The following is a 13974-nucleotide window of genomic DNA, read 5'->3' as shown; positions in this document are numbered from 1 at the left end:
TAAAACATTGTGTGTTTGTTTGCCTGCACCAGCTGTTCTTCTGTTGTATTGGTATTTGGTTGGAGGAGAGTACTTAAGTTCAGAAGATATCCTGAAATGTCTCACTGAAACATCACAGGTCTACCTCCAAATTTTTCATTGCATTTTGCGATGTACTGTCCCTTTAAGGAACTTTTAAAACAACCTCACCCTTCTGCTCAATTCCTAATTTCACAAAGGTCATCAGGCTCGACAAGTTCTCGCTCTATAACAGATCGACAATGACGACTCAGGGACCTAACGACTTCTACTGAAGCACGTACAGCACACACACAAAGCAGGGCCAACGGAATAAGATAGGGTTGGTCTTTCATCCGTGGTCACTTTGCCCTCCGTAACTGATCTGCTGTGGTCTCCAAGGAAACACGGTACAGTGTGAGCCATGTGACTCAGTGGTAGTGGCACAAGTTTGTATTCTTCTACTCACTTCCTCTGAGCATGTGAGTAGCCCTTTTTATGTGTGGTGTCTCTTCATGTGTGTGTGTGTGTGTGTGTGTGTGTGTGTGTGTGTGTGTGTGTGCGTGCGTGCGTGCGTGCGTGAGAAGGGAAAAGGAGGGAAGTCACGATACGGCGGGGGAATCCCTGGAAATCCTGCAGATATGGGGATAGCCCCGAGGCAGGGGAGACATATGGTGCTCTCAGGACCTCTGGCTGGAGACCAGTCCAAAAATAAGCACAGATGATAAGCCTGGGCAAACATTCATGTGGGCATTTAAACCTTGACGCACAAAAAACCCCATAAAAAAAACAGAGCAAACACAGCAGTCCAAGCGTAGAACAAACACGAAGAGGGATGAGGTTATGCAACCCCAAAAATGACTATCTCCGGGAAACACCATGACAAAAAAACAACAACTGCGAAGTGGGAGTTTGATTTGTCTTTGTGAGAGTATGAGTGTGTGCCCCCCTTATCTTCCACCAGAAAGCTGAGAGCAGCAGGCCGGGGAGTACAGGTGGAAGCAGAAGGTCAATATTTGCCAGCGTCAGCCTGCCTTTGCTCTAAATCTGTCTGGGAGGGTTTCGGGGTTGTGGTGAGATCACTGCCCCATGTCCCTCCTGCTGGAGGGAACTCCCTGCGGCTACGCATGAACCGAGCAGACACTCCGCGTCATCTCGGGGAGCAAAGGGAGGGGCGTTTATACCGCAAGAGTTTCTGCTGTAAAGGAAGTGCACAGTCCTCTGATGCCAACTCCATTTTGAGACAGTAAGAAAATAAAATGGATACACACAGACAAAGATCTACAGAAGTCAAAATATTGTTGCTGCTGGTTTTTAGAGGAAGTCATGTCCAAACGACATGCAGTCTGCAGAAAAATCTGCCTCTGCATAAACTACTGTCTTTGAATATCAGGACTAAATTACTTTAATAAACACGTTTTAGCAATAACTGTTATCTAGTTCATTTGTCACATTTGTCTTCATGGGTCCTGAGGAACCAGGATCCGACATGGAACCGGAGGTGGACCGGGTCCAAGTTAATGTTCAGGTTAATTGGGTTGGGTAAAGTCTTGTTTTAATGCTTCGGGCCTCAGGTTTGTGTGTTTAGTAATATGTCTAATACCTGAGTATCAGCTCTGATTAGGGCTAAACAAATGGGAAAAAAATGATTGCGATAAATGAAATAAAAATGATTTTCATCATCACAATAATTTTTCATTACATTTTCATTAATGTAAAACATATTGAAATGATTTTTGGTGTGACTTTTGCGGGGATCTGTACCAAACAAAGATGTTTTCTTAATTCAGTAGAATATGATATGTTGGCCACGATATCTCTGCAGCAAGTATTTGATTGAAATGGTGTTTTGAAACACAATCTGCCTTTTAACAAATCTTGCGCCTCCAGTGATTTGAATATTGCAATAGGTCATATTGCGATTTTGATAAAATTTAGATTAATTGTGCAGCCCTAGCTCTGATGTCACCATGGAGAAAATATTTTGGGAAATCAGTAGCCTCTGTAAAAGTGTTTGTTTTTTTACTTTTCGTCACAGATATGAAATTAGTTAGATCATTTTTTGTCACTTCCAAAGACAAAATGAGAGGATGAATGAGAGGCAGAATGTGTTATTGTTGATGAAGGAGGTGGAAAACAGGAAATTTGTCTTTAAAGCAAATTAATATATTTGTAATAAAGTTTCTATGACTTGACATTCATTCTTAGGACAATATTATACTCCTTAGAGGCTGTTCGTGTCAACTTTGGATCGGGTCCAGTTATCCTTGGGTCTATTCGGATCGGGTCTCTCTTTTTTCAAGATTTATTTATGCACGTCGGGTTCAGGTTGGGTTTACATGTGGTAAATTCTAGCACCTCATCTAGATCAAGACTTTGAGATGAATGAAAACCTAATAACAACTGTCCAAATTGTAACAATATTAATAACTCTCCTTATAGTAATAAATAAACCACATTTTCTATCTTTGATGGAACATGGCTTTAATTCTGGCCACCAGAAGCTCTGAGGTCTTTAGCTGAGGTGAGATGAAGGATGTAAGGACAAGAGGTGTTAACGGAGATTATGTGTGTGTGTGTGTGTGTGTGTGTGTGTGTGTGTGTGGAGCTAAAGCCCTGAACAGGAGCCAAGGTAAACAGCAGCGCTGGCGTTTACTCTGCGTTTGGAGCAAAGACGGCTTTCAGGCAACACACACAACAGACAAAGGAAAGGGTGAGGCCATGTGCTACAAAACCACCAGTGAGTAGTTGTGGATAAGACCTTTCAGTGCTTGTCGTCTAATGTAATTATATAGACACTATCCATACACTGAAACCTTCAGGACAGTTCAGGATATGGATCCCTGTATTGTGTTTATTCAGGCCATGTGACATTTTGGAAAGCCTTCACTGTGCTTGTGTGAGCTGATCAGGTAATATACTGTAGCTGCCGGCTCATGCCAACCTGTGCTGCTCCACAAGCCGTTATCTCAAACCTGCCAAACAGAGGCAAACTTTCCAACACCACAAGGATTTTTCTTCGTGCTTACTCAAATAAAAATTCCCAGAAGCTTTTTATGACGAGGCAATGAAACAACAGGATGTGAATATGAAATACTAATTCAGCTGAATGAATGCAAAACTGCATGGCCAGCAGTCAAAATAAAAACTAAAGCGTCGCCACTTACTCTGCAGACAGACATCTGGTTGGTGGTGAGGGTGCCCGTCTTGTCGGAGCAGATGACAGAGGTGCAGCCCAGCGTCTCCACCGATGGCAGGCTGCGAACGATGGCGTTCTTCTTGGCCATGCGACGCGTGCCGAGGGCCAGGCAGGTGGTGATGACAGCGGGCAGGCCCTCGGGAATGGCGGCCACAGCCAGGGCCACGGCAATCTTGAAGTAATAGATGGCCCCTCTGACCCAGGAGCCGCCATGGACGGGGTCCCCGAAGTGGCCGATGTTGATGACCCACACAGCCACGCAGATCAGGGAGATGACCTTGGAGAGCTGCTGCCCGAACTCGTCCAGCTTCTGCTGCAGCGGCGTCTTCTCTTGCTCTGTAGCTGCCATCTGATTACGGATCTTACCGATCTCTGTGGAGACGCCGGTAGCAATGACCACGCCTATGGCGCGGCCCGCTGCAATGTTTGTGCCCTGAGGAAAAAAGAAGAGAGGGAGAAATAAGTGCTGGAAAGTGAAGCAGAAAAAATCTGTGAAAAATATTTCAAGTCATTCGCAGACCATAAGAGAAGAGTTTCCTTCAAGCGGCAATGAATCAAACACGCGTACATTAAGCTGCCTTTAGATCACCAGAGAAGGAATGTAACCTTTCTGAGAAAACATTAAGTTCAACGACGTTACTAAAAGTCAGGGTTGTATAGCTGTGCCAAAAAAGACATCAATCTCCGATATGAAGGCGGAAGATAAACATGACTCAGCGAGCTGCAGGGGGATGTGCTTACAGAAAACAGCATGTTCTTTTTGTCTTGGTTGACAGCCCTGGGGTCAGGAACCGGATCCGTGTGTTTGATGATGGACACAGACTCCCCTAAAAGGAAAGATTGTACAGGATTAGATCTGGAAGTGCCACAGGTGATTATACGACCAACAATGTGATGATTCGACAGGGACGGAGCCAAAGTTTAAAGTCTAAAGAGTAGGAAGAACCAACACAGACACTTAAACAAAATGTATAACCATTGTTCTTCTAAGTCCATGCAATGTGCAAGGGAGCATACTCTATCTGAATTATGTGAACGTTTTGAAGCTGGATTGTTTGATGTCTGACGAGAGAGATGGAAAATACCTGTGAGGATGGACTGGTCCACTCGCAGGGTGGTGGACTTAATGGAGGTCACTCTGATGTCAGCAGGCACCTTGTCACCAACTGATGAAACAAGAAAAAGGAATGGCTGGGATTGCAAAAAAATATTACATTAGATATAGCCGCAAGCGGACATTCTGGGTTCAAGCCCTTTTTCGCTCAACAGAAAGAAACGGCTCAATCGCAAAAATCACAGGTAGCGGGTTTTGGGCTGAGCCACGACCTTTTGAAGTTCATTAATCAATATCTTAAAAAAAAAACAAAAAAAAAAAAACTTAGTAAGACTTCAATTTGGAAGCAATCTGACCTACTGATAGGGAGCAGATTTCTAAAAATGTGTTTTTCAAAAAATGTAAACACAAATTTCAAGATAATGAGACTTAGGGGGATATATTATATAATATTGATTGAAGTATTCTTCAGTGTATAATCACCTGAAAATGAGTTGTGTTTTCGTAGCTTAGAATGAGGTTTTTTTTTGTACATGCTTAGCATAAAGGAGAAGTTTCAGTTGGTTGCAATTTGCAACCTCACCGCTAGATGCTGCCAAATACTACACCCTGGCCCTTTAAGTTCAACAAGTAACGAGGTATCAGCAATGCTAGCAGCTTTCTGGGGCAGCGCTGCTTTGAGCTAAATGCTAACACCAGCATGCTTACATAATCAAAAAAAACAATGCTAACATGCTGATGTTTAGCAGGTATAAGTTTTACCATGTTCACCATCTTGGTTTAACATGTTAGCATACTAACGTTTGCTTATTAGCACTTAGCTCACAGTACAACTTAGGATGTGGTAAAGCCAGGCGGGTGTGGGGATACTCACAAATCCCCGGCTGAGTGCCGCTGCGTTGGAGTTTACCCCGGTGGACGAGAGGGTCGCCTCCCTACGCCTGCGGGTTATGGATGGGGGGAACTCTGACTGTTGTCTGTGCATATGCACCGAACAACAACAGTTCAGAGTATTCAGCCTTCTTAGAGACTCTGACTGGAGTCCTGTATGGGGCTCCAGTGGGGGACTCCATAGTTCTGCTGGGGGATTTCAACGCGCACGTGGGCAACGATGGGGATACCTGGAGAGGCGCGATTGGAAGAACATAGAAGGCCTCCCTGATCTAAACCCGAACGGTCATTTGTTGTTGGACTTCTGTGCTAGTCATGGATTGTCCATAACGAACACCATGTTCGAGCATAAGGATGTTCATAAGTGTACGTGGTACCAGAGCACCCTAGGCCGAAGGTCGACGATCGATTTTGTTATCGTATCATCGGATCTGAGGCCGTATGTTTTGGACACTCGGGTGAAGAGAGGGGCGGAGCCGTCAACTGATCACCATCTGGTTGTGAGTTGGGTCAGAGGGTGGGGGAAAACTCTGGACAGACCTGGTAAGCCCAAACGGGTAGTGCGGGCAAACTGGGAACGTCTGGAGGAGGCCCCTGTCCGGGAGATCTTCAACTCACACCTCCGGCGGAGCTTTTCTAGCATCCCTGTGGAGGTTGGGGGCATCGAACAGGAATGGACGATGTTCAAAGCTTCTATTGCCAAAGCTACGGCGGTGAGCTGTGGTCTCAAGGTCTTAGGTGCCTCAAGGGGCGGTAACCCTCGAACACCGTGGTGGACACCGGTGGTCAGGGAAGCCGTCCGACTGAAGAAAGAGGCCTTCCGGGATACGTTATCCCGGAAGACTCCTGAGGCAGTTGCAAGGTACCGACGGACCCGAAGGGCTACAGCCGCTGCCGTGAAGGAGGCAAAGCAGCGGGTGTGGGAGGAGTTCGGAGTAGCCATGGAGAAGGACTTTCGGTCAACACCAAGGTGTTTCTGGAAAACCATCCGGAACCTCAGGAGGGGGAAACGGGGAAACATCCAAACTGTATACAGTAAGGATGGGACTCTGTTGACTTCAACTGAGGGGGTAATCGGGCGGTGGAAGGAACACTTTGAGGAACTCCTGAATCCGACTTATACGCCCTCTATGGTAGAGGCAGAGCTGGAGGCTGATGGGGGAGCATCATCAATTTCCCTGGTGGAAGTCACTGAGGTAGTCAAACAACTCCACAGTGGCAAAGCCCCAGGGATTGATGAGATCTGTCCAGAAATGCTGAAGGCACTGGGTCTGGAGGGACTGTCTTGGATGACACGTCTCTTCAACATTGTGTGGAGGTCTGGGACGGTGCCTAGGGAGTGGCAGACCGGGGTGGTGGTTCCCCTGTTCAAAAAGGGGGACCATAGGGTGTGTGCCAATTACCGTGGTATCACATTACTCAGCCTCCCTGGTAAAGTCTACTCCAAGGTGCTGGAAAGGAGGGTTCAGCCGATAGTCGAACCTCGGATTGAAGAGGAACAATGCGGATTCCGTCCTGGCCGTGGAACAACGGACCAGCTCTTCACTCTCGCAAGGATCCTGGAGGGGGCTTGGGAATACGCCCATCCGGTCTACATGTGTTTTGTGGACCTGGAGAAGGCGTATGACCGGGTCCCCCGGGAGATACTGTGGGAGGTGCTGCGGGGGTATGGGGTGAGGGGGCCACTTCTGGGGGCCATCCAATCCCTGTACGCCCAAAGCGAGAGCTGTGTCCGGGTTCTCTGCAGTAAGTCAGACTCGTTTCCGGTGAGGGTTGGCCTCCGCCAGGGCTGCGCTTTGTCACCAATCCTGTTTGTGGTATTCATGGACAGGATATCAAGGCGTAGTCGTGGGGAGGAGTGTTTACAGTTCGGTGGGCTGAGGATTGCATCGCTGCCATTTGCAGATGATGTGGTCCTGATGTCTTCATTGGGCTGTGACCTCCAGCACTCACTGGATTGGTTCGCAGCCGAGTGTGAAGCGGTTGGGATGAGGATCAGCACCTCTAAATCTGAGGCCATGGTTCTCAGCAGGAAACCGCTGGATTGCCCACTCCGGGTAGGGAATGAGTCCTTACCCCAAGTGAAGGAGTTCAAGTACCTCGGGGTCTTGTTTGCGAGCGAGGGAACAATGGAACGTCAGATTGGCCGGAGAATCGGAGCAGCTGGGGCGGTATTGCAGTCGCTCTACCACACCGTTGTGACGAAAAGAGATCTGAGCCGCAAGGCAAAGCTCTCTATCTACCGGGCAATCTTCGTTCCTACCCTCACCTATGGTCATGTGGACTGGGTCATGACCGAAAGAATTAGATCGCGGGTACAAGCGGCCGAAATGGGTTTCCTCAGGAGGGTGGCTGGCATCTCCCTTAGAGATAGGGTGAGAAGTTCGGTCATCCGTGAGGGACTCGGAGTAGAGCCGCTGCTCCTTTGCGTGGAAAGGAGCCAGTTGAGGTGGTTCGGGCATCTGGTAAGGATGCCACCTGGGCGCCTCCCTAGGGAGGCGTTCCAGGCACGACCAGCTGGGAGGAGACCACGAGGGAGGCCCAGGACCAGGTGGAGGGACTATATCTCCAAACTGGCCTGGGAGCGCCTCGGGATCCCCCAGTCAGAGCTGGCTGATGTGGCTCGGGAAAGGGAAGTTTGGGGTCCCCTGCTGGAGCTGTTGCCCCCGCGACCCGATCACAGATAAGCGGTTGAAGATGAGATGAGATGAGACTAGCGACCTTAAATATCTGTGTTCAATAGTAGTTGAGCCATTTCACTCAAAAAGGAAAAGTCAGGGACTCGTACATCATCTATGAACCATGAATGTCTGCACAACATTTTGTACCAATCCATCTAGTAGAGCAGTCAAGCTATTTGCACTGAATAAGTGAATACCGTGACCTGCAGCGCTAGAGGAAAATATTATAAGAAAATGACCAATCAATAGTTCTCAAGATATTTCACTCTGAACCTCAAATGTCAACCTGTTTGCAGCATTAGAGGAAAGGTCAGGGGACCATCAAAGTAATTAGACTCCATCCTCTACGGACCAAAACATTTCTGTACTGAATTTCACGTCAATCCAATGGGTGTTGAGATATTTCAGTCAGGAACAAAGTGGTGGACGTACCGACGGGCCGACATTACCATCCATAGAGCCATACAGCTGGCATGGCTTACAATGACCAGAAGACCATCCTAGCTATAGAGTAGTAGGAGAAGATGTACTTCTACTAAGGTTTGTCCCTCAAGAAAGTCCTCCTGTGCTTGTGAGTGTAGCTGCAGGTGAACCCTTAGTTACACCATGTCGAATGTCCGTGTTCAAACAATAAATCCTTGGGCAAAGACACATCAGCTGGTTGGAGCTCAAGCTGCAGCCGCAGGTAAACAATGGCTCAATACAACCTTGATGGAGTCACGTTGCTGTTTAAAAAAAAAAAAAAAGATCAATTCTTTCACCTCCACTTTGTTCCCTCTTCACTCTTTGTTCCTGTGATACACCACTTCCTTACATATGTCAGACATAAACCACAGTTGAAGCCTGCATTAAATCTACAAAATGCATTTCATCTTCCCTGCCACTGTCTCACTGTCTGCTTATTAAATCTGGATATTAAACTCGTATTTCATAGCCGGATTATAAGTCTCTAATGCTCCAAAACAAAAAAAGGTTATTGCTTCCTCTTTATTAGAGCCTGACAATGAACATTTCATGGAAATTATATCATAATGGCAGGACAGAGCGAGTTTGGATGGTTTGATGTAGTCATTGACAATGATCTCAGAACAGAGGAGTGGGAAATTGCTCCAAACACGTGAGACAGGTGTGATATTCTTCACTTGTTTCTTTCCAGCACAGTAGACCAGGAAAAAGAATCTACTGTGGCTTTTCAGCATGAATTTGACTGGATATCTTGTTGAATTCTTGCCCCCACCTCCCCTCTTACGTATTTCTTCTGTAACAGCCCACTTCACAACGAAAATTTTTCAAAGCGATCTCACACTAAGTGAAACTCAGAGTGTTTATTCCTTGATCTTTCTCCACTTCTCTCAGAGCTCCATCATCTCCTCTTGACAGCCGCTCGATGTTCTGTGACCTCGGGGTCTATCCTGATGGGACGGAGACAGCGAAAGAGACGGAGTAATGAAGACGAGGCCGCACTGTGTGTCCCTGAATTAGCCAGTGCTTCCAACTTCTATGTTCTTCCACATCTCTCCATCTTGACACCCATGGGTTGTGAGAGAATGAGTGTGGTAGAGGAAGAGGGGGAGAGGAGTGCGTGCCGTGTTTGTGTGGGAGACGGCCAGGGGCTACAGGTCCACAGTAGCAGGACTCGCCGAAGGCAGGAAGAGAGAGGCTGTTCAAAACGCCTACCCACGCCTACTCCTGCTCCCCCGTCCACTTTCTGCCACAGGCCTCCCACTGACACTCTCCATCTGCTGGAAGAGAAACGCATCCTACGACAGCCACGCTGATTTCAGATGAACAGTCCTTTAAACATCAGAAACATCAGACATTTGTCTGACTATTACTTGTAGTGCTTTGAAGTATGAAAAAGCAAGAAGAAGATATTAAGATCTACTTAATTATAATTAAGATTTATAATTAGCATCTACCGCAGAATGAATGAAATGGAAATGCGGCACATGCACATTTGATCAAAACAAATGAGGTCAGCTGGTGTGGCCAGCTGGAGTTCTCCTTCCATTTGGTAAAACTGGACTCCTAACTAAATCTCTTGCATAATATCCTGGCAGAGAGGTCTTCGTTCACGTGCAGGCTAACCGTGACTCGTTAGTGGGAATGGCTCGTTGCAGGTTTCCATCTCTTCAGGTCCTGTGTAAATCCTCCAAGAGTTCCTGACCGCTGTAGTCACTCCCTAACCCTAACCAGGAAAGTTCCAGCGGAGCTGCAAATCACAACTGTGTTGTAAGCGTGGCTGGCATCGCCGGCAGTGTACCTCCAAGAAGGCAGCAGCAGTGGAAACTTGAGTAAATACATTTATGTTCTTTTCTCCCCTCAAAAGGCACTTGTGGTCAACAAGGAGTCCTTTTCCAACAGCTCCATATACAGTTTATTTTACCCCCTAGCGTACAATTCCCATGGAATAACCTCAGGCTAATCCGAGGGAACACCTGAGAAATCAGGAAAATATTAACATGTTCTCTTTGTCGCCGTATCCCTACATGTTTCAGTCAAGAGGGTGTGCTTGACGATCTGACACACATTTTTCTAAGCTGTTTACTCCTGTTATAAACTGCTAAGCAACAACGTTATGTCAGGCAGAACGAACAAAGAGCTTGATACCCCTGTGTGTATTTTACAAAAAATGCAGTAGTGTGCAGGGCATCTCTATCATACCTTCTCTCAAAGTAACCTTTGACTGGAAATGCATTCTGGGCTTGGAACGAGCTGATTAGCTTTGATTATTGCCTCGTCTTCAGCAGAAGGTTTCGCACATACGTGTCCAGCCATCTCTACTGTCTGCAAAAGGAAATATCCTCACCTCGTTTATGGCATCAGACCGATGATGCTGTACATTGAAAATAGAGTGCACAATGCCAACAACAGAGACAAATGCCGTCTCTCGATCATCCTAAACCTTTAATGTCCACTATAATATATGTATGAGTTTAGGTCAGACTATTAATGGATTCTAATAGGTTGCTATTCTAAATTGATTTCATCCCCCCCGTCCATTTCCCCTGAATGGGACAACCAAACAAGTCAAACTAAGTCCCTTATTTAAACAGCAGCTGGTTCATTTCCAGTCCTATCTGTTCTCTGCTCCAGGCCATCATCCCAGGTGTCGTTTAAACCTCGACCCACGGTGAACTTCAGAGGTGAGCCGAACGTTGCCATGGTGACACTGTTGGTGTTGGAGGTGACGCGGTAGTGGTGGTACGGTTGGGGGGGGGGGGGTTGAGCATACATTTTGGAGCTTGCTACCTGTGCTAGCTTGTCTAGCGTCTGGCTGATTGATGGAGGACACCGGCCGTAACAAGCCCAAAATTCCAGGGAAGTGCTACCTCTCTCTCACACACACACACACACACACACACACACACACACACACACGGTGTAGTTTCTTCCCAAGAAAGTAATGGCAGTTAGACTCTCTGGAAAGGGCAGGGAAACAATTTAGTTAACGTGGGGTACCACCCCGTGGTAGTTATTTGGACGGATGATTTCATTTTTAAAAATCCAACAGTGCCAAGGCCTCGCTGTAACCAACGCATTATGTATAATCTCTCTCCGTGCCACGATTATGAATGAGCGCTGTGATCTCTCACACACATCTAGCTCTCTCCCTCCTTTCCCAGACGTCCCTCGGAGCAGTCTGAGACGATTCGCAAACCATGCAAGGCCGAGTCTCTCTCTCTCTCTCTCTCTCTCTCTCTCTCTCTCTCTCTCTCTCTCTCTCTCTCTCTCTCTCTCTCTCTCTCCACAAACCCCCCCAAAAAAAAGGCAACAGCAATGTTGATGGCAAACGTTGTTGCGCTCGCACGTTAACTCCAGCACACACAGATGTTCTGGAACCGGAGTGACAACAGGACTATTTTTAGACGAGGTTGCCCACACACGGGGGAGTTTACAGCGGGGGGATTTTGTGTGTGTGTGTGTGTGTGTGTGTGTGTGTGTGTGTGTGTGTGTGTGTGTGTGTGTGTGTGTGTGTGTGTGTGTGTGTGTAACATGGAGGGAGCTGACAAACATTCAGCAGCGTCCAGGTGGTGAGACTGAGAGCATGGAAAGCAAAGGGGAAAAAAGGGGGGAAAGCTGTGGAAAATAAAACTGGGCCTTAAATACAAGTGGTGACCACAGCCACACACACACACACACACACACACACACACACACACACAACTGGATTTCAGTGCTGGCACCTGCGCATCCAGAAAAAAGACTCTTATGTAATCCAGTTTGGAAACACTATTGGAATGACTCATGAATGGGTAGCAAAGGCTGCGTGAGTGTGTGTGCATGTCGGTGGCAGCACTGCGCAGGCAGCTCTGTGACAGCAGTGAGAGTCCACTGGAGGCAGACAAAGTGTAAATTAGTCTGGGTGAGTGACAGTAAGATCGGGGCTGCTGGGAGCGGCGGCCGCAGCTTACCTGCCACCTCCACTATGTCTCCAGGGACGATGTCTCTGGCTTTGATCCTCTGGACAGCCTTGCGGTTCATGCGGTACACCTTCCCCATCTCTGGCTCGTACTCTTTCAGGGCCTCGATGGCATTCTCGGCATTCCGCTCCTGCACAGTGAGATGTGACGAAGCGAGAGTCAAGCAGAGGACAATTTTAAAACCTCGAGGTAATTTGACAACTAATATTGTTCAAGCAGGTTAATTCAGAGGAATCATAAAAAAGCATGCAAGGCAAACACACTAATAGACAAAGCTTTAAAAAAAAAAAAGGAAACTCTAAAGGAAATAGAGTTATCTCTATTTTTGACACTTGCATCAAAAATTCATGCTTATGGGCACTTTGCATGAACTCCCTGGCTTGTTTATGTTTGAACTCGAGGACTCAACAGCCTCATAACACTGAAAATGTGTCGTTTGGACGTATGGATGTTAGCACGTGGTGCAAGTATTAAACAGAGCACACGGGTAACAAGACTCCAAAGGTGAACCCCATGCATCCGCCAACAACTGGTGGCCAGGATAAAATGTTTAGACTTTACAGTCTCGTTAGCCCTTGTAACCATGTGAAAGTAATGTTACTCATGCGCGTAAGCACTTTGCACAGAGACACGGGATGAAGAGTGCATCTCACCTGCCAGACCCCGATAACAGCGTTGGCGATGAGGATAAGAAGAATAACAATCGGCTCAACAAAGGCGGTGGCCGTCTCCTCTCCCTCCTCAAAAAGAGCCAACACCTAGATGAACATACAGTACACAAAACATTAGCACTAACATTTTATACTGCAATTCAAGTCCCATGCCGGCTGCATTGTATGCATTTTCAGGGATGGCTTGATATGAAACACAATTTGGGAGAAAAAAAAAAAACGCTTGAACTTTCTGGAAATCTGGAAAGACAAAAACAAACTCAAATGGTAACTTATTAACATTAACATTATAAAAAGTACAATTAAATGATGCAGTTTGAATTAATCCAATATGCATTTATTTATTTCACTCAGTAGACTGTATTACTCATTTATTGTTGGAAAAGTCATGCTACTTATAAAAACTAAACATTTAAAAACTAAATTAAAACAAAATATTCAGAATTTAAAAAAAAAGAAGAAAAAAAAAGGGACGATGCCTAAAATGAGAGGGTCGAGAAAAACAAATTAAATCCTGCAGGAAACTAGATCATTTGGGGATGTGAAAATCAGAGAGATTACTCTAAATAAACTCAGCTCTTGTGGAGCCCAGTTCTCCATGAGTCTATTGTGTAGCACGGTTTAGATCCAGTACACCAAAGCTCCTGGACGGTAGGAAAATCACACACAAATTCACATTTACATAAGGATTGTGTGAGATCTACTTCTCTCTGTGGTGCAGTGTCTTTTTGGAGGACTGCTTACCAGGATGTGAGGCTTGAGTGGTTCAATGACAAAGACAGTCGACAGCTCAAATAGAGACTGGCAGCCACACGAATTTGGACAGTTAAACAATATTGAATTAATTTTGAGTCAAATAAATAATAATTATAATAATAATTAAAGAGCCCCTACTATGTTTTCCCTCTTTTTCCTTTTCCTTTAGTGTGTTACATATATTTTTGTACATATGAAAAGGTCCGTATGCTAAACAGCTGCTTTCTGCGGCCCACGAGAACAGTGAATGAAAACCGGTCCGGAAAACTGAAATCAAAAAGCTGAAAAGACGTCGTAAAGC

General features: G+C 46.2%; 1 protein-coding gene across 2 annotated transcripts in view; it reads right to left on the bottom strand.

Annotated features, from left to right (window-relative positions):
- Positions 1-13974, bottom strand: part of atp2a3 (ATPase sarcoplasmic/endoplasmic reticulum Ca2+ transporting 3) — a 46467-nt gene that overhangs the window by 17235 nt on the left and 15258 nt on the right. For both annotated transcript variants that reach the window (XM_068729526.1, XM_068729525.1), the window contains exons 4-8: positions 12900-13004; positions 12238-12376; positions 4282-4362; positions 3938-4023; positions 3165-3629 (exon numbers count right to left, since the gene is read on the bottom strand). In XM_068729526.1, the coding sequence (XP_068585627.1) occupies positions 3165-3629; positions 3938-4023; positions 4282-4362; positions 12238-12376; positions 12900-13004 (876 nt within the window). The remainder of the gene's footprint in view (positions 1-3164; positions 3630-3937; positions 4024-4281; positions 4363-12237; positions 12377-12899; positions 13005-13974) is intronic.

This window comes from Cebidichthys violaceus, unplaced genomic scaffold, assembly GCF_023349555.1.
Source record: "Cebidichthys violaceus isolate CVI_PGR_0920_01 unplaced genomic scaffold, fCebVio1.0.p SCAF_46, whole genome shotgun sequence".
Lineage (NCBI taxonomy): Eukaryota > Metazoa > Chordata > Actinopteri > Perciformes > Stichaeidae > Cebidichthys > Cebidichthys violaceus.
This window is presented reverse-complemented; position numbering and strand designations above follow the sequence as displayed.